Source organism: Phyllostomus discolor, chromosome 6, assembly GCF_004126475.2.
Source record: "Phyllostomus discolor isolate MPI-MPIP mPhyDis1 chromosome 6, mPhyDis1.pri.v3, whole genome shotgun sequence".
Taxonomy (NCBI): Eukaryota; Metazoa; Chordata; class Mammalia; order Chiroptera; family Phyllostomidae; genus Phyllostomus; species Phyllostomus discolor.
The window spans coordinates 167,222,974-167,248,768 of NC_040908.2; the positions used below are offsets into that span (position 1 = coordinate 167,222,974).

The following is a 25,795-nucleotide window of genomic DNA, read 5'->3' on the forward strand; positions in this document are numbered from 1 at the left end:
AGGAGGAGAGGAAGACCAAGACATTGAAAACTTATTTGGAAAAAAAAAAATGGAGAACTTCTCTAATCTGGCAAAGGAGATAGACTTCCAGGAAGTCTGGGAAGCTCAGAGAGTCCCAAAGAAGTTGGACTCAAGGAAACACACACCACCATAATCACATTATCTAAGATTAAAGATAAGGAGAGAATCTTAAAAGCAGCAAGAGAAAAGGAGACAGTTACTACAAAGGAGTTCCCATAAGGCCTTCAGCTGATTTCTCAAAAGAAACCCTGCAGGCAAGAAGGGGCTGGAAAGGAACATTCCAAGTCATGAAAGGCAAGGACCTACATCCAAGATGACTCTATCCAGCAAAGCTGTCACTTAGAATGGGAGGGCTGATGAAGTGCTTCCCAGATAAGGTCAAGTTAAAGGAGTTCATCATCACCAAGCCCTTATTACATGAAATGTTAAAGGGATTTATCTAAAAAAAAAGAAGGTAAAAAAATATGAATAGCAAAATGACAACAAGCTCACAACTTTCAACAATCAAACCTAAAAAAAAAAAAGAAGAAGAAGCAAACACCTAGAACAGGAACAGAACCACAGAAATGGAGACACGTGGGGGGTCATCAGCGGGGGAGGAAAATGGAGGAAAAGGTACTGGGAATAAGAAACATAATTGGTGGGTACAGAATAGACAGGGGGAGGTAAGAATAGTGTAGGAAACGGAGAAGCCGAAGAACTTACACGTATGACCCACGGACATGAACTGAGGTGGCGGGGGAGGGGGGAGTTCAGGTGGCAGGGGGTGTGCAGGGCAGAGGGGAATAAAGGGGGGAAATGGGACAACTGTAATAGCACAATCAATAACATATATTTAAAAATAATAGTAAAAAATAAAGGTTTCTGGGCTTCCCAAAAAGAGAGAGAGAAAGGAAAGAAAGGGACCTGGGTGCCCAGAGCACCCCTGCCGGCGCGGCTGGGGCGGGAGCTTCCATCGGCCTCAGCGGGCGGGCGCGGGGTGGCGGTGGGCAGGGAGGGCCAGCACGGGCGGGCGCTCTGGTCCGTGTTGCCGGGGCTCCAGTTTGCTTTGATGGCATCCTGAGGTGCAGGGTCCGGTCCTTGCGGCCTCACCCGTCCTATTTGGCAATTTTCGGCACGCTGGTGCCTCCAGGATACTTTCAGCAATTTTCCAGCCCTGATCATCTCTATTAATCTCAGAGAACAGCAGCTGATTGTGGCTGGCAGGGCCAAGAAAAGGAGAGCTGGCTCTGGCAAAGAGGGCCTGACGGGGGCTTTTTGTCTTTTTAGGTAAGTCTATTGAAACTGCATTTGTTGAGCACCTACTGTGTGCTGGTGCTGGGAACCCAGCAGTGTGCAGGGTGCTCAGTCCCAGCCCTCTGCGGGCCCTGAGGAGTCACGTAGGCTTGGGTGTGCACGGAGATACCCTTCGCTCAGTCACCGGCCTGCGGGCAGGGAACATCCCTGCAGACCGGCAGGTAGGCCTGCCCGGCCCTGCCCCCACCACACCCAGCGTTTTGCCTGGGAAGGAGCTGAGTGACTTAGCGCATTCCAGGGGTGAGGCAGGGAGGCCTGGAGGGGTGGAGCAGAACCATAAATACGAGCCCTCTGGGCTCCTCTCCACTTCCTGCGTGTGCCTGCCCTTCACCGCCAGCCAGTAAGTAGGGTCTGGACCGCGGCGGCGGCGGGGGTGGGCCCCGGCCGAGCCACCCTCCCACCAGGAAGTCTGACTCCCAGGCCGCAGCCCCAGGGGCAGGCCTTCATCGCGCGGTCTGTCTGTCTGTCTCCGCTAGTGCCACCCTACACCATCGTCTACTTCCCCGTCCGAGGTGCCGCACCTGTTCCTTCTGGAGGACGAACGGCTCAGGCCGGGCGCAGGCCAGACGCTGAGGCTGAGCCCTGGACCGGGGCCAGGGCCCGCGGCGGGATGGAGGGGGCGGGGCCAGCACGGGGCTGCTGCCACTCTTCCTCTGTCTCCCCGGGGGCGCTTGGGGCTGGGTGTTGCCTCTCAGAGACACGGTCGGGGCCCGGCCTCCATTCTTCCCCTGAGGTCCATCCTCTCCCAGAGGGCTGCCAGGTCAGGGTTTCTGTCCTGTTCCTCTGTCCCCTTGGCACACTCCTGTCCCCCTGCCCCCTGTCCCCCCCAGGGCGCTGCGAGGCCATGCGCATGCTGCTGGCCGACCAGGGCCAGAGCTGGAAGGAGGAGGTGGTCACCAAGGACTCCTGGATGCAGGGCACGCTCAAGGCCTCCTGTGTGAGTGCCCGTGCCCGTCGGGGGTCGGGGCTGGTCCCTGGGGGTGCAAACTAAGGAGGGAGACAGCTGAGCTCAGGGTCCCTCACAGAGCCATGCCCTCCCCCCAGCTGTACGGGCAGCTCCCCAAGTTCCAGGACGGAGACCTGACCCTGTACCAGTCCAACGCCATCCTGCGCCACCTGGGCCGCTCCCTCGGTGAGTCCAGAGGTCTGGGAAGTACCCGACAGGTCCCGGCAGGATATTCCGGGGCCTGAGCTGCTGCACGTGCAGCCACCGGAGTCCTGCCCTGCTGAAGGGCTGGCTAGGTGCCCTTGGGGGAGGGGGCAGGGCCAGAGCTGGGAGGGCTCTGGGTGAGGGGGTGGGGGTGGCCAGTCCACCACCTGGGCAGGGGCAACGCAGCTCGGGCCACCCCCAACCAGGGCTCTACGGCAAAGACCGGCGGGAGGCGGCGCTGGTGGACATGGTGAACGACGGGGTGGAGGACCTGCGCAGGCTCTGCAGCCACCTCATCCACCACAGCTACGTGAGTGTGGGCTGGGCCGCGGCAGGCGCTCAGGGCGGGGGGCGGTCACCCGGCCAGGCCCGCGGCATGCTGTCCCTGGGATACCCCCTGGTTGCAGGAGGAGAGCAAGGCCCAGTACATCGAGGAGCTGCCGGGGCGCCTGCAGCCTTTTGAGACCCTGCTCTCCCAGAACCGGGGCGGCCAGGCCTTCATCGTGGGTGACCAGGTGAGCGCCCATTGCGGGTCCATTTCCCAGGCGGGCAAACGGAGGCCCAGAGCGGGGCTGTCTGTGACTGGTTCCCTAAAGCAGGTGGGTGCAGCTCTGGCCCCAGCACCCGTCTCCTCTGACTCCGCTCAAAACCCCGGACCCCCGCCCCACAGATCTCCTTCGCCGACTACAACCTGCTGGACTTGCTGCTGAATCACCAGGTCCTGGCGCCCGGCTGCCTGGACTCCCTGCCCCTGCTCTCAGCCTACGTGGCTCGCCTCAGCGCCCGGCCCAAGCTCAGGGCCTTCCTGGACTCCCCCGAGCACGTGAATCGCCCCGTCTTTGGAACCCGAAAGACATGAGCCTGCGTGGCACCCTGGGGAGAGGGGCTGCCCTTGGAAACCAATAAATGCCATGAGGGGGAAGCTGTGCTGTGGTCAGTGAGGGTCCAGGTGGGCACAGGGGACCCCTCTGCTCCTTCCCAGGTTGCGTTGGGGGAGGGGAGGGCAGGGCGGCTGGGCCGCTGGGCAGCTGGGCCTTGAACAGCATTGGGCCCTAGGCTATGAGGAGACACAGGAGTTCTGAGTCCAGAGGGGAAGATGAGACACCACACTTCAAGGATGCACCCGGGGGACTTCCTGCAGGAGGGAGTTGCTGACGGTTACAGCAACGTGGGGCACCGTGAACAGAACAGACAGCCCCCGCCCTCGTGTGATGGGTTCCATCCTCTGGGAGCACGCACAGATGCTGCACACGCATGCACACTAGGGAGCGAGTGACACACACACTTGGGTGTTTCACATGCACATCTCGTGTGTCACCACGGTCATCCCAGGCCGTGTGGCAGGTGGCAGGCAGGAACAAGGGTGTGGCTGAAGGCAGATTGGGAGCCCGGGTGAGCCTTGCACGTGGAGGGTCAAGGGTCTCCCTCCGCTTCAGGGAGCCGCTGTTAGCCCCGGCGGGAGTGCCCTGCCGACGGCCCACTCCCAGCCCACCTCGCTGTCCTAAAAGGCTGCGGGTGCTTCCCCCAACTCCCAACCCCGAGGCTCCGGTGCGAGCTGCCGGAGGGCCCTCTTCCCGGCCCTGGTCCCGGACCCTGGGACTGGAGAGCAGGACCCCTGTCTGTCCTCCCCGAGCTGTGCAGCCTCAGACAAGTGGCTGGCCCTCTCTGAGCCCGTTCCCGCGCCCGACATCCCAGACAGTCACAAAGTGCCACGCTGTTTACCAGGCAGCTCCCGCGCACCAGACACTGGGCAGCTCTTCAGACCACATTCCACAGATGGAGGAACTGCGGTCAGCGCTGGAATGCCCACCTTGACGACCACACCTGGTTTCTTTCCCAAATAGCCCCAGAAAAATGCTCTCAAACACGCTCTGGGCAAGCGAAGTAGTCCGCGAAGTGGTTATTTAAAACGTTAGTGATATGCTAAATATCCCGACTGAAGGTAGCTCGAAGCCACCGGGAGCGTCAGAAGCAAAAAAAAAAAAAAAACAGCACAGGTCTCGCCCCACCCCTACCCCGCTCTCCCCGGCTCTGCAAATGTTGGGGACACGGTGAGGGGGATCAGGTCCCACTGAGGCTGCTTTTGCTGGACCTGGGAGACGGTTTCCCCCAAGAACCGCCGAGTGCCCGTCTGGGAGGGGTCCTTGGCAGTGAATGCACGCCTGGGCTCCAGACCACCGGTCGGAAGACCTGGGACCGGGTGCGGGGCAGCCTGTGTGTCTCCGGATGGGACAAGCTCAAGATAAGGGCCAAGGGTCCTGCGGGTGAGAGTTTCGTTTGCAGCCCCTGCAATGTATTTTCATGAGCCTCGTCCCTAAGAACGGCACCCCGGGGAGAAGACAAAGCGAGGACCTGCTGGGGGGGGCACCCCCTGCAGTGTGCTGCGTCCAGGACGGGGCTCTGGCTCTGAAGCCTGCCAACCAGGACAAGGGGTGCCCAGGGCTTCGTGCACTGAAGTCTCCGGATGGATCTGTGGGTTAGGCCACGCCTGCGGAAAGGGACCGTTTTGAGAGTTTGAAGTGGTTGTTTTTTCCTGTTATTCCAAAAATAAGGCCGCTGCAATGTTAGCTCATGAATCCCGCCCAGGCAGGGTTGCAGCCTGGGGTGGCCACTCGGCTCCCACCCGGCCACCAGCCCCCATCCTCCAGACACACGGGACTGAGCGCAGCCAGGCACCGCCGATGCATGGGGGCCCCTGCCCCAGGCGTGGCGCTTGGCCCAAGGGGTGTGCCCGCCAGTGTGGCTGGCGCAGCAAGTCCTGCCCGGCCCGGCCCAGGCGGCAGCAGCAGGCTCGGTGCCAGGAGCGCCCTGGAGATCGCAGCTCCCGTTTCTGCTAGAAGCTGGGAGGACGTGCACTCAGACGGGCCGTGGGGGTGGCCGTGGCTGAGAGGGTGGGGCCCGAGAACAGGGGCACGTGCATTTAGGGCCACGACCTTCGGCCCTGAGAAGCCGGCTTCACTCCGCCCTTCCCCTGGCTCGTGCCTGCAAGCCCAGAAATGAAGCCTTTTCAGAGCTGAGTTTCCGTAACTTCAGCAGAAAGAGGCTGCGATAGTTTCAAAACACGTTCCCAAGCCCTTTGACAACTTCTACCTCCACATTTGGAGCCTAATCCCCTACCCGTTGAGTGCGGCCGGATGTAGTGACTGGCCGCCGACTCATCGGTGCGGTGGAGAGGACGGGGCACGGCGTCCGAGACCAGGTCCTAAAAGGGCCTGCGGCTGGCTCCTCGCTCCCTCTCCTGGGTCACATACTTGGGGAAAACCAGCTGCCACACCTCAGGGATGCAGGAGCCGCCCTGTGCCGAGGTGCAGATAGCGAGGGACGGAGGCCTCCTGCCAGCTTCCAGCATGAAGTCACCGGCTGGCAAGCAAACTCGAGAGGGAATCCTCATCCCTGAGGAGCCGGTGACGGGTGCAGCCCCAGCCACCGTCCTGCCTGCAGCCTCACGGGAGACTGTATCGACCACGTCTGTTATTTTTCTGTGTGCAGATGCTTTAGCACACGGGACTCTGCAGACTGTGGACGGGCGGCCCCTCCTGGGGTTAGCTAGTTCCTGAGATGACAGACAGCTTGCCTTTCCGGCACAAGCTGACAGATTCAGAGCCCACGCCCCCAATTACCTACATTAGTGGGCTCCCGCCCCTTGGGCCACTATCCCCTTCCCTGGCTCCACCCCCCCCCCCCCCCTCCGCCCAAGGCCAGGGGCAGTCCCTGGGCCCCAGAGCCCGCTGAAGTAGTCTGAACTCAGCATTCCTCAGCCTGCTTGCCCTGCCCCGCCCACGCCTCCCCTTCCCCACAGTCACGGCTCCTGCCTGTAGCTCCCCCCCCCACCCTCCAGCCCCTGCTGCTCCCCGGAGTGGACCCTGTGGCGTGGGGTGCCTCTTCTCTTGGGATCTGTGAGCAATAGTCTATCTTTTCAACTGCAGTTGCCTCCTGATCTGTTGGCCTGTTACACCTAATGATACATAAAACCTAGCCCTGGCTGGTGTGGCTCAGTGGATTGAGCACTGGCCTGAGAACCAAAGGGTCACAGGTTCGATTCCCAGTCTAGGGCACATGCCTGGGTTGCAGGCCAAGTTCCCAGTAGGGGCGTGTGAGAGGCAACCACACATTGATGTTTCTCTCCCTCTCTTTCTCCCTCCCTTCCCCTTCTCTAAAAATAAACAAACAAAATCTTTAAAACAACAACTATATTTAAAGTGGAGACCCCAGGCAGTGACCACCCAGCCAAGTGCCTCTCAGACTTGACTCAGAAATGGAGACAATAATGTTGTTTTAAGCGGCTACATCCGAGGGAACTTGGGAGGCGGCGATAGACAGAGTCCGCGCCGGCAGAGCCCGGCGGCTGCAGGGTGGACAGAGCGGATTTCCAGGCGGGCGCTCTGCGGCTTCCAGAACCGTCTCCCAGAGGTTTCCTGGTTCCTTCGGCTGAGGTCTGAGGTCCCTGGGGCACTCAGGCTCAGGGGGGTGGTTGGTGTTGGGGACTCAGGCGCACTCTTCAAACAGGAGTCTTTCCATTAGTGACCCCAGTTCCCGAGTGTGCGCCCAGTGGGGCCAAGTGGGCACACCCCCCACGTTCCAATAACTAGCGTTTCTGCCCACCTGGTTCACGTGGACGAAGTGCGAGGACACTGGGGTTACGAGAGCAGGCGGCGAACTTGACTTCAGGTCCCGACTCTGCCGGGTACGTGCTGCGTGACCTTGAGCTAGATGCCCGAACGAGGGAACGCCCACAACGCTGAGCACAGGGCCTGGCACGCGGCGCGTGTCTGCCAAGTGGCTGGAAACAAGTTCCGTAAGGACCGACCCGGCTGGGCGGATACTGCCACTGTCGGTGTCGGCGCTGCTTCAGCGCCTTGAGAAAGCCGTGTGTCATGTTCACGGTGTTTCGTACCAACAGGCAGAAGAGCAAGAGAAACGGGCAGGTTGAGAGTTGAGCTCCAGCAGGACTTGAAGCCTGACGTTTCCCGCCACGTGGTCACTTGGGCGCGTGGGGGTAGAACTTGAGGGTAGAAATACTAATACATCGTGACTCCCTCTTCCAGTACAGTTTTTAAAACCAAGAGTTTTATTATTCAACTTGTAAAAATCAATACCTTGTTATTACTTTTAATCCTCACCTGAAGATATGTTTATTGATTCAAGAGAGAGAAAGGGAGGGAGGGAAGAAACATCAATCCATTGCCTCCCCTAAGTGCCCTGACTGGGGATCGAACCTGCAGCTCTTTTGGTATACCGGATGGTGCTCCAACCAAAGGAGCCACTGTGCCAGGGCAATACATTATTTATTTAAAAAAAATTTTTTAAAGATTTTATTTATTTATTTTTAGAGGGAAGGGAGGGAGAGAGAGAGAGAAACATCAATGTGTGGTTGCTGGGGGTCATGGCCTGCAACCCAGGCATGTGCCCTGACTGGGAATCGAACCTGCGACACTTTGGTTCACAGCCCGAGCTCAATCCACTGAGCTACGCCAGCCAGGGCTAAAATGTTTTTTAATTACAGTTGACATTCAATTTAAATTAGTTTCTAGTGTACAGCATAGTGGTCAGACACTTGTATAACTTACTAAGTGATTCCCCAGTAAGTCTGCTACCCACCGGCACCGTACGCGGTGATTACAGTGTTACTGACTACAGTCCTTGTGCTGTACTTGACCTTCCGTGACTGTTCTGTCACTACCAACTTATACGTCTTTGTCCCCTCGCCTTCACCCCGTCCTCCACACCGCCCCCATCCGGCGACTGCCTGCTTGCCCTCGGTATCTGCATCGGTGAGTCTATTTCTGCTTTGTCTGCTCATTTAGTTTGGTTTTTAGATTCCACAAATACGGGACATCGCATGGCGTTCGTCTTTCTCTGTCTGACTTGTCTCACTTAGCCTGATACTCTCCAGGCCCACCTGTGCTGTTGCAAATGGTAAGATTCCATTCTTTTTCGTGACTGAGTAGTATTCCATTGCAGACATGTGCCACATCTTCACTGTCCAGGCACCTATTGGTAATCATTCAGGGGGCTTTCATAGTTTGGCTCTTGTCAATAATGCTGCAGTGAACGTAGGGATGCATCTATCTTTCCACATTCGTTCAGCGCGTTGGGGATGAAAACCAAGTTGACTGCTCTAATCACAGCAGGTTAAAAAGCTGCCTCCTGCTCTGGCTGGCATAGCTCAGTGGATTGAGCACAGGCTGCAAACCAAAGTGTCGCAGGTTCGATTCCCAGTCAGGGCACATGCCTGGGTTGCAGGCCATGACCCCCAGCAACCTCACATTGATGTTTCTCTCTCTCTCTCTTTCTCCCTCCCTTCCCTCTCTAAAAGTAAATAAATAAAATCTTAAAAAAAAAAAGAGCTGCCTCCTCACTCTCAGGTCTGACAGGTGATCCTCCTGCTGCAATGGTGCACGTCAGTGTTCCGCAGGGAGAGAAAGCCAAGAGGATGTCTGTCTGTCTGTCTGTCTGTCCCTCATCGAGCAAGCCTTGGTGCACAAGTGCATGTAGGTCCTTGCCTGTATCACAGTTGCTAACACCACATTGGCCAAAGCAAGCCACGTGGCCACACCCTGACCTCAGGAGGCAGAAAGATCCTCTACCTCTTGACTGGAGGAGCGGCAAACTCCCCCTGCGGAGAGGCTCCCGCAGGAGAATGGGGAGAACTTCTGGTCAGTTCGCAACAGGCCACCGTGTTCTTCAGGCAGAAGGCGGATGAAGGCAGATGGAAGAACAGAGGGGCAAGAAAGTCGGAGGGCTAAGTGGGGGGGAGGAGTGAGTAATTTGGGGGGCAGCCCCGAGACGAACAGAAACCGAGTGTATGGCGTGTAGACCAGTAGCAGGAGAAATGAAATGATACGCTCAACCCACCCAAGAGCAGGCACGGAGGAGGCAGGCCAGGCAGAGCGAGCAGCACGAAGGGCCGGCTGAGCGGCGCGGACCTCAGCGGAGGGGGTCGCGGCAGCGGGAAGAGGCTGCCCTGGGGCGTGCATCGCGATCGATGAGGGATCGCTTCTCAGGCTCAAGTCAGAAGCGAGAATTCAGGTACATGAGGCCGCCACTGCTGCTTTGAATGCCTCAGAAGGGGCAATGGGTTTATCAGGAGTGACAGAGAAGAGCTTGCTAGGAGTCAAAGAAAATAATAAAAAGCGCAGCACTGGGGCTCCTGCTCCTGCCAGACGCAAAGACCGCTCTGATGAGAAGTCCAAGGATCGCACGGAAGATAAAGAGGTCCCTGAGGAGTCAAGCGAGAAGGGTCGTGGCAGAGACAAAACTCGCGAGAGGCGCAGGGGGCGCAGCGCCTCCAGTGGCGGCGGCAGCAGCACCACGTCTCGGTCTAGCCCCACTTCCAGCTCCGGCTCTGGCTCCAGCACCCGCACATGCTCCAGCACCACACTGGCTCGAGCCCGGGCTCTAGCTCCTCGTCTGCATCGAGCCGTTTGGGAAGTTCAAGCACGTCCCACAGCCCCACCGGCTCTCCAAGTCGTCCTGGCACAGGTGTGACCACAGGCGGGGTTCCCGCTGCAAATCCAAACCACCCAAAAGAGATGAAAAGGAAAGGAAAAGGCGGAGCCCTTCCCCGAAACCCCAAGCACACGCTGGGAGGCTCCCCGGGAAGGTGGCCGAGGCCCACAGCGGGGAGGTGTTCCCCACCTGTGGGAAGATTCGAGTGACTGGCACACCTGTGAGAAGGACGCACCCCACCCAGGCAGGGCCCTGCAGACGCGGAGTCTGAGGACCGGATGAAGCCGAGAAGGTGCTGGAGCACACAGATGGGGGCAAACTGATGGCCAGGAAGTCACAGCCATGGTTGTGCCGGCCCCCGGGCTCAGGCCACTGCCCAGGCCAGTCGGCCCTCCCAGGAGAATGCCACCATCACTTCCCGTGTGCTGCCTGTCACCCCCACAGACGAGGAGAAGGCCACGCCCCCCACGGCGCAGGCCCCCAGTGCGCAGGCGATGCCATTCCCCCCTGCGGCCACCACGGGAGCTGCTCCAGCTCCAATTCTTCCCCATAACCAGGCCGCCGAAGCTCTGCCCCGTGACTTAGCACCCACCCAGCTCAGTCCTGTCACTGTTCTAGCCTTCGGCGTCGTTAGGAAACAAACACATCCTCGCTCGGGGGCAGGCTTCGAAGGCAGCACTGAGACGGTTCCTCTGAAGGCCAAGGGCAGCCGCGGAACGGATGTCCGCTTGGGGTTGTGCCCATGAGGATGCCCTCCAGTTACCTGGCTGGAAAGTTCCCAGGTTTCCAGTCCTGGAGTCAGCGCAGTGGCAAGGCCCGCGGGGACGAGTAGGGTTCCAGCTGGCGGTGTCACCCCACCCTGGGGGCACAGTTTTCTATGTCGCGACGACCCAGGACCAGTCTAGCAGCCTGAGGATCCCTTGGGAAAGGGCGTGCTTTTGTGCGGCCGCCCGTCCTGTCGGCCTGGCCCTGCGCCCCCTGCTGGAGGCCCCGCCCTTGGGGTGGAGCCTCCCGTGAGGTGCTGTGAACGGTTCTGTGTTCACATGGACTCGCGCACGCGCACCCACACCCCACACCTCCTCTCTCTGGAACTGGCGAGCCAGCTCTGCAGGGCCGTCGGAGCCCGCCGCCACCCTCTTCACGGTGGTCTCGGGGTTCCTTTGGGAACACGCACGTTGCTTTGGGGCTTTTAGGACGCAGTCAGTACTACCAATGTTCTGTTTTGAGTTTTCCTGTACCTTTGCAGCATATCGTTGTGCAGAGTAAAAGGATGGTGTTGAATAAACCTAGGAGCAGAATGCAGAGAGAGAGAGAGATTGAAGCGCAGACACATGTTAGCAGTTAAGCTAAATGGAGAGAGACGGCCCACACAAACACGCCCCAGTGAGTTTTACCACGACGCATGTTTCTGAATTTTATGCAAACTGGGTGAGGCGGGCGCTACGGACTCTTCAGTGCGGCTCCCTCCACTCACACAACGGCCCTGGGACTGGCCCTTGTCTGCGCAGCGCTGCGCTGTAGGCCACAGCATGATGGACTTTCTACCCTCCTGTTGGTCGGCATTTGGGTTGCTACCCGTGTGTGGCGGTTGTGAATGAAGAACTGGCCTGCGTGCTTGTGGAGGCCTGGGGAGTCCGAAATCTGCCTGGCAGGCTGGAGGGCCGGGGAAGAGTTGGTACAGCAGCCCGAGTCTAAAGGGAAGTTTGCTGGCAGAGTTCCCTCTTTCTTAGGAGAAGTCACTCTTTTTTTTTTCCCCCGTAAACCCTTCCACTGATTAGGCGAGGCCCACCCATACTGCATTCATGCACACCAATGGCAGAGTAGCAATAATAATGTGCTAGGAGCACATGCTTGCGTGTGCGTGCGGGCACACACACACACACCACGCTCCTGTGGTACGGCACGCAGGGAGAGCTGAGGACCACTCCACAACCCCACTGTGGGAGGAGAGAGAAACCAGATGAGTTAAAACGAACTCCGGAGCTCTCTATGACCCACAAAGCGCAGGGATGGAGGTGGGGTAAGCCAATGCTTCCCCACACCCCAGGGCAAGCAGGGAGGTTGAGTTGGGCTCGGAGAGGGGCAGAGGACGGAGACCTGGGGCTGGGGGCAGTAGCAGGGGGTGTGGGAGGGAGAAGCATCAGCCTCAGCCACCTCCCACCCAACCCCAATCCCCATTTCAACAGCCCAGACTGAGGCCCCCACCCACACGGGTCCCTGCTACACAGGCAGACCCTGACATCTGGCGGTCCCTGTCAGGCCCTGGAGAGCCCAGAGCAGCCACCTCTGTGTGGCCCAAGAGAGTCCAGTCCCTGTGTGCATGCTTGCTCTCCAGAGAGAATGTAGCAGAAAGGGACATACGCATTGTTTCAGATATAAGATTGCAACTGTTTCTTTGTTGTCGTTTTTGTTTTTTGTAGCCCATTGAATTACCCTCTGTGCCTAAGGGGGATTGGGGAAGGCAAGTTTCAGGTTGCCTTTAGCATAAATAAAATGATCAAATCAGGCTCTTCTGGGCAAAAGGGAAGGGAAGAGTTTTGCTTTGTTCAGGGATAAAGCAGGCGTTGGCAGGAGCTGAGGGAAGGTCGCCAGGGAGGAGCAGAGCCCCTGAGCCCAGGCCCCGGGTCTGGAACCTGGAGCTTGCTGTAGGGCGCGGGGGACACGGTGCTGATTGTTGGTGACTGGCCCCGCCCTCGGCGGGCCAGAACTCTGCCAGAGAACAGCCCCTATCCTTGCCCGCACCGCCTCCGGCCGGGCCAGTCCCGGAGGGCGCCACCCTGCCTTCTACCTGAGCAAGCACTTCGAGGAAACGATCGTTTTATTATGCGTGTATAAAGTTTCCTTATGTATTGACGGTGTTTTCGAGCTCTCCGCTCCTGAAGAATTGCCGTTCTGGGCAGGAGGGGGCCTCAAGGACGGAGAGAGGGCAACAGCCCCAGGGCGGGCACCCATTTTCCTGCCTCACCCCAACCTCTCTAATGAGCTCCCACCTCCTGGGGACGCCCTGTCCCCCAATTCCACATCGTCCCAATTCCACATCGTCCAGGGAGCGCAAAGGGGCCCCCCGGTGGCTGCCTCTCCGGGGTCTCCAACTCAGGGCAGGAAGGGTCTCCCTGGAAGGCTGCCTCCCCAGCACAGTCACCAAGTCTGGAAGCTTCCATCTCAATGCGCTGGCCAGCCCCCACCTCGGGCCTCGGCTGCAGCCTCAGCGCCCCTGCTTGGTAGCCTCACCGCTCGTCCTGGAATCCCGATGACCACGGGGGAGGGGGGGGCGCCCGGTATGGGGCTAGAAACACCTAAACTCGCTAACGGTACTCTGAAAAGAGAGTTCTGTGTCCCGTTGTCCAGGCAGATTTTAAAAACCCTATTTATTGTTCTTGCATTTTCACAGTGACCTCTAGTTTTAGTCAGTAGCGAGAGTTTCCACTGAGGAGTGAAACCGGCTCCACGTTAAGCAGGCGTATTTCAGCGAGGTGGTTTAGAGAAAAGCGGTAGGCAGACGGCATCCGTCGCTAACAGACATGACGGGAGCCGTGAAGGTGGCATCTGAATGGCTGACAGGAATGGAAGCCCGGCTTGGAGGGCGGCTTGCGCGATTGCTCGCGAGCCGTGCGCGCAGGTAACCTGGGCCTTCCCCGTCTCTGTGCAGCGTCTACCTGTCCTTTGTCGGTGGGCACTAATGCAAGGCTCGGTGTCTCTGGCATCTGCGACCCAAGCAGAGGAAGGGGCCAGACCCCGCGAAGCCCAAAGCTTCTAGAAGATTCTGCAACCCGTACCCAGCCGTCAACATGCGTCCGCCAGCTCCAGGCAGATGTTGGGCAAAATCTCTGCTAGCGCAGCGGGCCGGGCGGAGTTCAGCCGCTGCACGGAGCGGGTGGGGTAGGGGCGTGCTGGGGTGGGGGGCGGGCCAGGGTCCAAGCCGGGCAGCAGAGGGCGGGGCCAGCGCGTGACTAAGCACTGGGGGGCGGAGCCAGGCATAACGGGGCGGGACCACCCTCCTGAGGCCCAGGCCGCTGGGCCCGAGAGAGCTTTCCCTGTGCCGCTGCTGGAGTCGCCGCTGGAGTCGTCGCCGCTGGAGTCTGCGCCGCCGCCAGTGAGTCTTTGCTGTGGCTTCGGGCGAGGGCGGGCGCGGGGGGCGGGGGGCGGCTTGGAATGCACGAGACTCCCAGGGGCTCACAGCGTGCCCAGCACGCAGCTGGGACCCCGGCTTCAGGCCATGGCTCCTACTAGGCCCTGCCCCCTTAAGGCCGCGATGGGGATCCAGGGCACCAGCGTGGGTTTGGGGCTCAGGGGCCCATCCCCCACCCCCGCCCCCTGCGCAGAGACCAGCCCCTAGGGGCCCCGGAACGAGGGACCGGACTGCAGGGAGGACGGGGGTGGGGGGCACTGTCCCTCATAGGGCCCTTCTAGAGGACTCTGACGAACTCTTTTGTCCCCTCTAGTGCCGCCCTACACCATCGTCTACTTTCCTGTTCGAGGTAGGGCCCGCGATGAGGGAGGGGCGGGGCGGTGAGGCAGAGGTTGGAGGCTGCAGCCCGTGGCCTCTCACCCACCTGGGGAAGACTCCAAACCCCCCTTGTCCTTCCTCACGTGGCTGCTAGCCCGGGCCTTCTTTTCCGTGTCCCTGAGCTCCCTGGGTTGGAGGGTCCCGCCTCCTTTGGTCTGTCCCCTCCACAGAGTTCTCTGAGGTCACTGGAGGGGGCCCCTCCTCAGGGCACGGTGGGGGGGATGTCTCTGCACCCCCTACCCTGTCCCCCTCCCCCACTCCCCCAGGGCGCTGCGAGGCCATGCGCATGCTGCTGGCCGACCAGGGCCAGAGCTGGAAGGAGGAGGTGGTCACCAAGGACTCCTGGATGCAGGGCTCGCTCAAGGCCTCCTGTGTGAGTACCTGTGCCCGTTGGGGGCCGGGGCTGGGCCCTGGGGGGACAAACTAAGGAGGGGGACAGCTGAGCTCAGGGTCCCTCACAGAGCCATGCCCTCCCCCGCAGCTGTACGGGCAGCTCCCCAAGTTCCAGGACGGAGACCTGACCCTGTACCAGTCCAACGCCATCCTGCGCCACCTAGGCCGCTCCCTCGGTGAGTCCAGAGGGTGCAGGCGACCCGGGGCGCGGGGGGGGGGGCGGCATCTGCTATCGCTCCTGCGCGGGGCCAGCCTCTTCCGTTTACATCGAGCTGCCCAGCACCCTCGTGGAGGAAATTCAAGTCCATGGAAGTGATACGGGCTTGCCCAAGGTCAAGCCCAGGTGTGCCGGCAGCCCTTGCCCTATGCCAGGCTGCCTCACCCACGGGGTTCTGAGCTCGGGACTAGCCCTTGCTTCGGTCCACACCCTCCGCCCTCCTCCCCGGCCGTGGCCCGCAGGCAGCCGCATGGCAGATCAGCCGGCAGTTGTGTGTCAGGCGACCAGTCACGCTGCCCGCTCTCCCGACCCCCCCCCCCCCCCCCCCGCAGGACTGTACGGGAAGGACCAGCGGGAGGCGGCCCTGGCGGACGTGGTGAATGACGGCGTGGAGGACCTCCGCTGCAAATACGCCACCCTCATCTACACCAACTACGTGAGTGTGGGCACCGGGGTGGGCACGGGGACCGGCAGAGGGGGGCCGTCCTGAGCTCTCCCCCGGCACCTCACCCCTCTCGTGGCTCCGGCCGAGCCCTCCCTCGGTCGGGGGCCTGTGCCGGGTCGGGCTCTGTGCGGGGGCCGGTCGCCAGCAAGAGCAGAACAGTACCAGGAGGCAGACAGCGAGCCGGGGGTGGCTCCTGATTGCTGGGCCGGGGTGGCCCGGAGGCTCCCTGCAGCAGGTGGAGGAGGCAGAGGAGGGTCTAGAGCCAACTTCTGGGGTGGGGGGGGCGGTGCTGCCCTGCCAGGTGCACAGAGTATGCAGACATGAAGTGCTTCTGGGGACCTGGCACCAGTGTAGTGGCGGGAGGACACCTGTGTGGTTGCGTGAGAGCGAGAGGGGGAGTGGTGGGAGGGGCAGCAGGCCCAGGGCCCGGAGGCCGGAACCCCTGAACCCCTGGCTCAGACCCCTCCCTGCGGGCAGCGGGCCGCCATTGAGGAGCCTGGGCAGGGCAGCATCCAAACGGGAGGCCTAGAACGGTCCTCCGAGGCCCTCGCACGAGTTCACCAAGAGGCCGCTGAGCAGAGGAGAACCGGCTGCTCCAGCGGAGCGCAAGTGGCCGCAGCCTGGGGGTGGGGAGTGATTCTCGGAGATTGGCGGGAAAGCAGGGGGCGTGTCTGGGCCGGACGCAGGTCGGGGAGCCTGACGCCTGGGGGTGTCTTTCCGGCAGGAGGCGGGCAAGGATGACTACGTGAAAGAGCTGCCGGGGCGCCTGAAGCCTTTCGAGACCCTGCTCTCCCAGAACCGGGGCGGCCAGGCCTTCATCGTGGGTGACCAGGTGAGCGCTGGGTCCCCGTCCTGCCCCCACCACGCCCCCCGCTCTCATGGCTGGGACACAGGAGCAGAGGGAGCACGTGGGGCAGACCTCGGGGTTGAGCGCTCATGCTCTTCGTCCCCCTCCCCCGCCCCCACCTGCTGAGCTCTCCGCCCCGCCCCCACAGGTCTCCTTCGCCGACTACAACCTGCTGGACTTGATGCTGATCCACCAGGTCCTGGCCCCCGGCTGCCTGGACTCCCTGCCCCTGCTCTCGGCCTACGTGGCTCGCCTCAGCGCCCGGCCCAAGCTCAAGGCCTTCCTGGACTCCGCCGAGCACGTGAACCGCCCCATCAACGGCAACGGGAAGCAGTGAGGGCCTGGGCCGCCCTGAGCAGGAGGCGTGGGCTGCCTGCCTCCCCCCCTGCCCCAGAACCAATAAAATCTCCCGGAGAAAAGTGGTGCTGTGAGCATCCAGTCTCCTGGGGAGGGGGCCGTGGGACCCTCACTTGTCAGACCCCGGGGGAGGTGGCAGCCCGCTGGGCTGCTTGAAATCCTGAAACCCAATCTGAGTGTCTGCTGGGTGGTGTACTCAAGCCAGTCTATGCTTGTCGGACCCCGGGAAGAAAAGGAAAAAAAGGAACAGGAAGAGAAATAACTGGTCCCCACCCCGGAGGTTCTCACGGCCTCCAAAGAAAAGGAGGCCTGTATTCTCATCCCCGAGGGCCGCCTGCCAGAGGGCTGGCCCCGGGGAGCGGGAGCTGAGGGCCCCTGCCTGTTGGGAGTGGGCGGAGCGGCCCAGGCGGGTGGCTGGGAGGGGCAGTCACTCTTCTCTTCAGAAGGGGGGCTCTCATGGCTTCCCTGGGCTTCGGGACACGAGGGCCACACTGGATGATCCAGGTGGCCCTCCCAGAGCCACCTCTCACCACCCGGGTTGCTAAAGCACGGAGCCGGGGTGAGCTGCTGGGGGCGTGTCCGCACTGGGGAGAGCCCCGGGCGAAGTGGAGGCACTGGGGTGTGAGCAGGCCAGGGGCCCCGGGGCTTCCGGACACGGCTGGAGCCGAGAGACCATGGGCGCCCCCTCTTCCCCCGCATTCCGCCATCGCCGCACCCCATCGTGCAGTCTGGGGGAGCAGGTGCTTCTCTGGGGGAGAGCCTTGCCCAAACTTGGAGTCACCCGCCACCAACCCAAAAGGGGGACCCTCCCTCACGTAGGGGAGCCCCTCAGGCAGTCAGCCTCTGAATCCTGGGAGACCTCAGTAGGTTTGAGACCTCCTAGGAAATGTCACTCAAGGGCCGGGAGGGCCATCTGCCCGAATGCTGCAGGGGCGGGTCAGCAAAGGGGCGCCCGCACGGCCCCCCACTCCGAGGCCCCACGTGTCTCCGCCGGTTGTTGCACTGGTGGAATGCTTCACCCCACCCCCCTGTCCCCGCTGACCCCGGAGCCCTGGGTGTGCCAGAGTCGAGGGACCGGGTTAGAGGCGGGACAGACGCTGCCAGTGGGGGGACTTTGGATTCAGGAAGCGTGAGTGCAAACGGCAAAGGCCTGGTTCCCTCAGCCGCCCGCAGCTGTGCTGGCAACCAGCGACAGCTGCTGACACCACACGCCCGGCCCACAGCAGGCCGTGGTATGCTGCCCTCCTGAATCCTCACCACCCAGACACTCTCATCCCCACTTATGGGTGAAGAAACTGAGTCACAGCAAGTCGGAGTAACTTGCCGATGTGGACTGAGGCACAAACACGCTGGTCGTCACGCCCCCGCGATCACACGGACTGAAACGGCGGAGGAGCCCGGCCAGAGACCGGCCGAGAACCTGAGGGTTTGCTGCCGTGAAGGGCGAGGGGCCGGGACCAGGCTCTTCGGAGCAGGGGGCGCTGGGGCGCCTGAGTGCACCCTCTGCAAGAGAAGTTTTCCTACCCTCCACCTGTGACACGGGAAAAGGAGACCCCCCTGTTCCCCTAGCTGCTGTGGACCGAGAGGGCAAATGACTTCCAGGAAGCAGCACGTAATTGCCTGTGCGAGAAACCCCGGCACTGTCCTCCCCGGCCACCAGGACCTGGGTGGATGGTGGGGGTTCCAGTGGCCCGGTCTGAGAGTGAGGACCACGTGGAGCAGAGCCCTGCTACCATGTGACGGACACGTGGGTGCCTGAGCAGCATCTTTGTGGTTTTGCACTCGTGGGAATCCCGAGTGGTGTGTTACCGCAGCACAACCTGACCCATCCTGTCTGACCCTCCCCTGTGTTCAGTTCGGGCTCAGGGAGCCCGGTCACTCCCCACAGCTGCCCCGCCTCCACAGGTGATCAGGGAAGGGGAGAGGGGGAGAGGGCTGTGGCTTTGGGGTATCCTCCCCACTCCCAAACTAGGACCCTCTGCCTCCCCTAGACCCTGACTGCTGACCGTGAGGGGGAGCTGAGAAAGAGTCCTCCATCGGGCTGGAGGAAGACACCAAGCTGAAGGCAGGGAGCAGAGAGAGATGGGAGTCCTGGCCCTCCCAGCGGCAGGGACATTCGGCTGCAGGGCTGGGGAAAGCGGGACAGGTGCATGGGGTCCTGGCCAGGTGGTGGGGTGCCCTGTGGAAGGACGGCAGGCACACCTGGTGTCGCTGTGAAGACCCTGGCCGAGCAGCCGGCCGCCGGGGGGAGTGCGGGGTATGCAGGAACTTGGTGTGTAACAGCCGTGGTGTCCTGAGTTTGCAAGGAGAGTTCTTTAGTATTAGCAGAACTGACTCACCATATTGGGAAGATTACTGGATCCGCACCTCATGCCTTACACGACAATAAACTCCAGATAGATCAGTAGTTCTCAGCTGGGGGTGATTTTACCCCCCCCCCAGATCATGCTTGACAAAGCCTGGAGACATTTTTGCTGTCACAGCTTGTGGGGTGCTACTGGCACTTCGGGGTCCCACCTAACGTCCTACAAGGCGCACGACAGCTGCCCACCGCAGAGAATGACACAGCCTCACATGTCCACGGTGCGAGACTGAGGACACCTGTGTGTGTGACAGGGGTCCCTGACGTGTGAAAGAGAAAAATAAAATACTATCGGAAAAAAAATGTCAGAGGTTTGTTTATGGCCTTGGTCTGCTGTGCACTCCGGCCTGCGGGGTCCGAGTGTTGTGGCTGCGACGAACAAATTCTCCCAGACTGCAGAGTCCTGGGGAGAAAACACTCTCTGAGTGAGAACGGCCCCGACCCCCCCAGATGGGCTTTTGTTGCTTTTCTGGGCACGTGACATCGAGGCTGGTCCTCATTTACTATGCACAGGTTTGCTTTAGGTGGCTACATTCTACAGATAACAAAGGAAAGAATGTCGGTAATGACTTCAAAGAGAAGGATGTTGCAGATCAAGGGGAAAGGTGGTTGAACTAGTTATGCTACATACTTGGGAGGTTTGGCACAGACTTTAAGAAGTCACTTTAAAGATACGCAGTAGACATTTGCTGCCTCCATCCAGGGTGAGGGAGCTTTAGCACAAGCAAGCCTCGTAGCAGCCCAGGTCCAATGCAGGCCTGGCTCCCCACGGAAGAACCAATCCTCTGTGGGTTTGGCTCCCATGTGCCACTTGCGCCTGCCGGTTTTCCGATAGGGCTGGGCTACCTTCGCCATGCCTCCCAGACAGGTTCCCTACATGGGTCTGGGGATAAATTTCTTCAACAAGGTCCCCAAATGAATAAATGTGACTGCACACCCATACTACGGATCTCTCTCATACAGTGGTGTTTGTTGCTTTGCAGACGATCAGACAGATGGTCAATGCAAAGGAAATCTTTGCAGCCGCCTGCGGTTTATGATGTCAGAGCCGGCATGCCCACTGGTCTTTCAGAACCCTCCCGAAGCCACAGACACCACAGGACCTGAGACACACAGCCCACATCTCGCGATCGTAGGAGATACCTGCAGCGGCTGCGGTCACGGGCTTCCATGCACCACCAGACAGCCCTGTGTTTGTAAAGCCAGAGCTAATGGGCAGACAAGGGTTTGGGCAGCTGGAGATGAAACAAGAGAAAGCGCCGTCCTTTCAATTGCTCTTGGGACATTTCCTATAATAACCATCTATTATGCTTCAGAGAAAGTCTTAGAACATTCCAGAGAGAGGGAGAAATAGTCCAGATAACAATCTCTCATTATAAGAATCTAATAGCCCTGGCTGATGTAGCTCAGTGGATTGAGTGCCGGCCTGTGAACCAAAGAGCCACTGGTTCGATTCCCAGTCAGGGCACATGCCTGGGTTGTAGGCCAGGTCCCCAGTGGTGGGTGCGAGAGAGGCAACCACGCATTGATGTTTCTCTTCCCCTCTTTCTCTCTTTCTTCCCCACTCTCTAAAAAGAAATAAATAAAATCTAAAAAAAATCTAAAACAACAAAAAATAAAACCAGGAAACAAAAAGACACTAATGTCTATAAAGTTTTAATACAGGTATATTTATACATCTCTCTTAAAAGGACTCACGTCTGGGAAGTAATCAAAACCAAAACTGCAGAACTTCTAACAAAGTAAAGTAAAGCAGCACCAGCTCTAACTGGCGTGGTTCAGTTGGCTGGGTGTCCACCCCCTGCAAAGCGAAAAGTTGTGGGTTTGATTCCCAGTCAGGGCACAGGCCTGGGCTTGTGGGTTTGGTCCCTGGTTGGGGCACGTACGAGAGACAGGCAATTGATGTTTCTCTTTCACATGGGTGTTTTGTGCTCTCTCCCTCCCTTCCCCCTCTCTAAAAATAAATTACAAAATAAATAAAAATAGTAAAGAAGCGCCACGCATCGGAAGCCATGGTCTGCCATTCTTGAGTACTCCAGCGTGATGACGGCTCCTGTCATCTGACAGGACAGACTCCCTCCCCCACTGGTTCTCCGAAACCTTCTTGGCCGTTCTTGGCCCTTTGTTTTTCTAGCTGTATTTCTGTGTTCATTTTCCCAGTTTCATGAAAAGCCTTGATGGGGTTTGGATCGGAATTTGTAGTGAGTTTACAGATTAACTTGGAGAGATTCGACCCCGTTGTGATATGAAGTAGCCCCGCCTGGTGAAGCCGGCTGAGCAGCTGCACCGCCAGCTGGAGGTGGGGTGGCGGCTCGTGGAGGAGGGAGGAAGCCACAGATTCCGGCTGCGACTCACGCCCCCTCCTCGAGTGCTGGCGGCTCTGAGTCTCGTACATGGGGAGAAAGCTGTCTCTCTCAGGTCCGAAGTGGTCACGGGAGGAGGGGCCTGTGACCGGTGACAAGCAGCTCCACCTGTTTCTAATAATAACACTCAACGGGTTCTTCTCTTTCCTTTTTGCTGATTTTCTTTTTGCAGAAACGCCAAGCGAGGGCCTGGCATTCCTAAAGGCCGACCTCTGGGGGAATGGAGAAGGTGGGTCTCACGTGTCCAGTCTGGGGGGGGGGCGGTGAGCCCGTGCTGGGTCTGCTGCCCCGCATAGCCATCGAGAGCTGCACTGAAGGACAGGCTGAAGTGTGGGTGGAGGTGGCAGAGGGTGTAAGGGGGATAAATGGTAATGGGGAAAAAATACAGTAAAACAGACTATTAAAAAAGAAAAAAGAGCCCTGGCTGGCGTAGCTCAGTGGATTGAGCGCGGGCTGGGAACCAAAGTGTCACAGATTCGATTCCCAGCCAGGGTACATGCCTGGGTTGCAGGCCATGACCCCCAGCAACCGCACATTGATGTCTCTCTCTCTCTCTCTCTCTCTCCCCCTTCCCTCTCTAAAGAGAAATAAATAAAATCTTTTTAAAAATGTTAAAAAAAAGATCTTATACACACCTCTGCGAGGTCACACTCCATATAAAGGCACGCACCACTGCCGCCGCTATTCAGCCATAACCCGAAGCTCTCGGCGCCATACGGGAGGAGGAAGAAATGAGATGCCGGATGTTAGACAGGGAGACACTGACTCCCGTTACTTCTCAACAGTGTGAGTGTCAGCGTGGACGTAGAGAAGCTTCAATGGACACACTGTTGTACCGGGGAGCCCAATTCAGTGGGGGCAAACTGATAGCTCTCTATTCACAATCAACAGCCGATCAGAAAATGCTATCAGAAGAGATCACAGGCCCTGGCTGGCATAGCTCAGTGGATGGAGCACAGGCTGCGAACCGAAGTGTCGCAGGTTCGACTCCCAGTCAGGGCACATGCCCGGGTTGCAGGCCATGACCCCCAGCAACCGCTCATTGATGTTTCTCTCTCTCTCTCTCTCTTTCTCCCTCTCTTCCCTCCCTAAAAACAAATAAATAAAATCTAAAAAAAGAGAGAAGAGATCACAAAACATAGAAATACTAAACATCACACTAAGTTCTTATATTAAAAAATGTGCAGCTCTGGCTAATATAGCTCAGTGGATTGAGCTTGGGCTGCAAAACAAAGGGTCGCTGGTTCGATTCCCAGTCAGGACACATGCCTGGGTTGTGGGCCAGATCCCCAGTAAGAGATGCATGAGAGGCAAATACATATTGATGTTTCTCTTTCTCTTTCCCTTCCCCTTTCCCTAAAAATAATTTTTTAAAAAATGTGCAGATTGCCCTGGCTGGTGGAGCTCAGTTGATTGAGCACAGGCTGCAAACCAGGGGGTTGCTGGTTTGATTCTCAGTCAGGACACATGCCTGGGTTTCAGGCCAGGTCCCCATTAGGGGGCACGTGAGAGGCAATCACACATTGATGTTTCTCTCCCTCTCTTTGTCCTTCCGTTTCCCTCTCCCTAAAAATAAATAATAAATGAAATCTTTTTAAAAAGTGTGCAGATTTTCTTTGAAAAAGAAAAGGCCTAAAAGATCTGAAAAACTGAGTGGTGCCCCCTTCCTGGGTGGGGGGACTCAACCCTGTGCAGGGTGGATCGTCTCCAGGTTAGTGGACAGGCCGGCGCAGAGCTCAGCACCCACGCATTGGCTGTGTCAGGCACTGCCCACGTAGGGTCCAGCCCTACCAGATGCCCCTCTGGGCTCTGTGACCTTCATTTCCCATTAGAGGGAATGAAGGGCGCGGGCCACCGTACCACACAGGCAGGGAGCGGTAGAAGCAGGGTTTTGAGTCCAGGCCCTTAACCTTGAAGCTCTGGTGTTACCTGCAGGTAATCTGTTTGTATCACATGGACTAATCTCAAAAACAGCATTGAATTAAAAAAAAAAAAGCAAGGTGAAGAATTGTGTTATAGCAAGACACCGTCGCCACAAACAGAAAGCACCAAACACACATAGTTTCCTGTGGGTGAGTAAGCATGCGTACAAGACAAGGTGTTTCTGAGAGATGATTGAACACTGATCTCAAGTTCAACAGCATTTGGCCCTGGGGCAGAGGGACTGCTGTTTTTTCCAGGGGTGGCGGGGGTGGGGGAGGAGGTGTTGGTTAAGGTCTAAATGTTTACGGATCAGTCCTGTGCTCCTGTGAAACGGTGTGAACCCCCTGGAAGATGGAGGGCAAACGAATCAGCGACAGTGATCACAAGGAGGGAGCCGGGGTGGCGAAAACACGTCACTGCTTTGTTCTATCTTTTCTGTATTTCCTAAATTGTCCACAAAGGGAAAATGTCGACGTTTTTTATTTTCCAAATATAGAATTAGGTTGTGATACTGAGTTAGCACCAGCCTTGAGAAGCTCCCGGCTGGGTGTCAGAGGGGAGGAGATGGGTGGTGCTGTGGCCACCCCGGACCTGGGGCAGTAGTTGCTCGGGACTGTTGTGTGGAGGGAAGCCTGCTGGGAATGGCTCCTCAGGAGGAGGAGGAGGAGGAGGAGGAAGGGGCGAAGGTGGATCCTCTCTGCCTCCTGGCTTGTGTGGGCAGAGACATCCAAACTGGAGCCGGGGACGTGGACACAGGACCTTGAATGCCAGGCCAAGGTCCTGGCTAGGGCTTTGTCCTGAGGACGCTCAGGAACCAGGAAGTGTCTTAGGGCAGAGACAAAATGGATCTGAGGTTTACAAGAGTGTGAGCATGCAAAAGAAAGGATTGGAGGGGTCAAGCTAGGAGGCTGGGTGATATCAAGGAGGCTTTGCAAAATCCCAGGGGAAATCTGAGGGGCCGTGGCCATGGCGCAGAGCCTGGAGGCGCGGGAACAGGGAGTGCTCAGAAGGCAGAGCCGGCAAGGTGTAATGGATCTGCGGACCCCCTGATCCCGGCCTGGAGGCTGGTGGGGAAGGCAGCTGGGGCAGTGGTGTGGGATGGGGCAGGTGCAGAGGGAGTGGTAAGCGCCAGGGCCTGCAGCACCTCGGAGAAGGGCATTCTGGGAGGTGTCACTTAGTGGAGTCTGGCGGGGCGAGCAGGTGCTCCAGGTGGGTGGGGATGGAGTCGGGGAGGTGGGGTCAGGAGACCTCAAGCCAAGTTCTGGCAGCTGTGTTGTCCTGAATAGGCCACTCAATGTTGCTGATGCTCTATCCTCTTTTGAAAACACAGGCTCATCGTCCCTACACCCCAGGCTGCAGGAGGATTAAGGAGATAACACACGGCAAGTGCTTGGAACAGAGCCTGGCATCGGGCGAACAGATGCTGCCCCTCACTCTCCGTTTCCTATCACCCCGTGTCCAGCCATCTCCCGTCCCCACGGCCTTGTGCTCCCTTGACCCAGTTACAGAGGGATGAGGAAGGACTCCATCCTGACCCCTTCTCCCGCCCCAGAGGGACGGTTCCACGGACTCCCTGGCTTAGCTGTGTAATCCCCAGATCTGTCTGCGCGATCTCTCTCCCCAGCCAGGAGAGGGGGCCGAGGCTGGGAGCCAGGACCGCCGGTCTGAGGGCCTGGTACTGCCCCATCTATCTGCAAGAACTCAGACAAGGTGCCCGTGTTTGGGGTGCCTCTTTTGGAAATACCACTGACATCTCACAGTAACTGTCACATGTGTGTCAATCGTTTTGTGGTTTCATGGTGTGGGGGGCACTCTGGGAAGGGAGACAGGCCTGGCTTTAAGTCCGGCCCTTATACTGGGCCGCTCTAAGTGGGTGCCCACAGACAGGGCTGAAGACTCCACCGGCCTCAATTCTTTTCCTGTATAACATGGAATGAACACCATCCAGGGCTGCTGTGGGGAGCATATGAAAAAATAAGGGCATTTTTTTTAATAACTAGTTTTTTTTTAAGATTTTACTTATTTATTTTTAGAGAGGGAAGGGAGGGAGAAAGAGAGAGAGAGAAACACCAATGTGCGGTTGCTGGGGGCTATGTGGCCTGCAACCCAGGCATGTGCCCTGACTGGGAATCAAACCTGCGATGCTTTGGTTCCCAGCCCGTGCTCAATCCACTGAGCTACGCCAGCCGGGGCATTAGGAGCAAATTTTGTTCGGAGCACATTTCCTGAGAGATGAGAAAGGATGATTGATCACAGGAGTGGAGAACGGAGAAGCTGGGAAGGGACCAGAAAGGACACACTTAAGTTGGGACCAGGGTGGGTCTCAGAGCCGAAGGGCTCCAGGGGACTAAAGAAGACAAAGTTAATCAGGCTTCCAAGACTTCACCGGAAGGCAGGGGGCAGAGGACCCCCTCGGGTCAGGGCAGTACCGTGTGGCAGTCACACAAAGGCCCTAAAGCCCCAAG

The 25,795-nt window shown here is 58.6% G+C and overlaps 2 protein-coding genes, 1 long non-coding RNA gene and 1 pseudogene across 4 annotated transcripts; 3 read left to right on the forward strand and 1 right to left on the reverse strand.

The window, feature by feature from the left end:
* Nucleotides 1-1,576: 1,576 nt before the first annotated feature.
* On the forward strand, nt 1,577-3,389 carry LOC114499161 (glutathione S-transferase P 1). The gene is made up of 7 exons (XM_036029780.1): nt 1,577-1,657; nt 1,794-1,829; nt 2,148-2,254; nt 2,362-2,449; nt 2,674-2,777; nt 2,875-2,982; nt 3,138-3,389. Coding segments are annotated over exons 1-7 (633 nt in total). The 5' UTR covers nt 1,577-1,656; the 3' UTR covers nt 3,327-3,389.
* On the forward strand, nt 1,649-16,747 carry LOC114499463 (glutathione S-transferase P). Of its 2 annotated transcripts, XM_028515664.2 has the most exons (9): nt 1,780-1,792; nt 11,589-11,591; nt 13,995-14,009; nt 14,359-14,394; nt 14,690-14,796; nt 14,905-14,992; nt 15,366-15,469; nt 16,203-16,310; nt 16,474-16,747. In XM_028515664.2, coding segments are annotated over exons 3-9 (633 nt in total). In that variant the 5' UTR covers nt 1,780-1,792; nt 11,589-11,591; nt 13,995-14,008; the 3' UTR covers nt 16,663-16,747. The 2 variants fall into 2 exon arrangements, with proteins under 2 accessions (XP_035885672.1, XP_028371465.1); XM_036029779.1 differs by lacking the exons at nt 1,780-1,792; nt 11,589-11,591; nt 13,995-14,009 and adding an exon at nt 1,649-1,657.
* LOC118501397 lies at nt 2,370-15,463 on the reverse strand. The gene is made up of 3 exons (XR_004904050.1): nt 15,369-15,463; nt 13,102-13,108; nt 2,370-2,445 (listed from the first exon to the last, which is right to left on the reverse strand). It is a non-coding gene; the product is annotated as an uncharacterized LOC118501397 (long non-coding RNA).
* On the forward strand, nt 9,475-10,534 carry LOC114499162 (annotated as a pseudogene).
* Nucleotides 16,748-25,795: the final 9,048 nt, after the last annotated feature.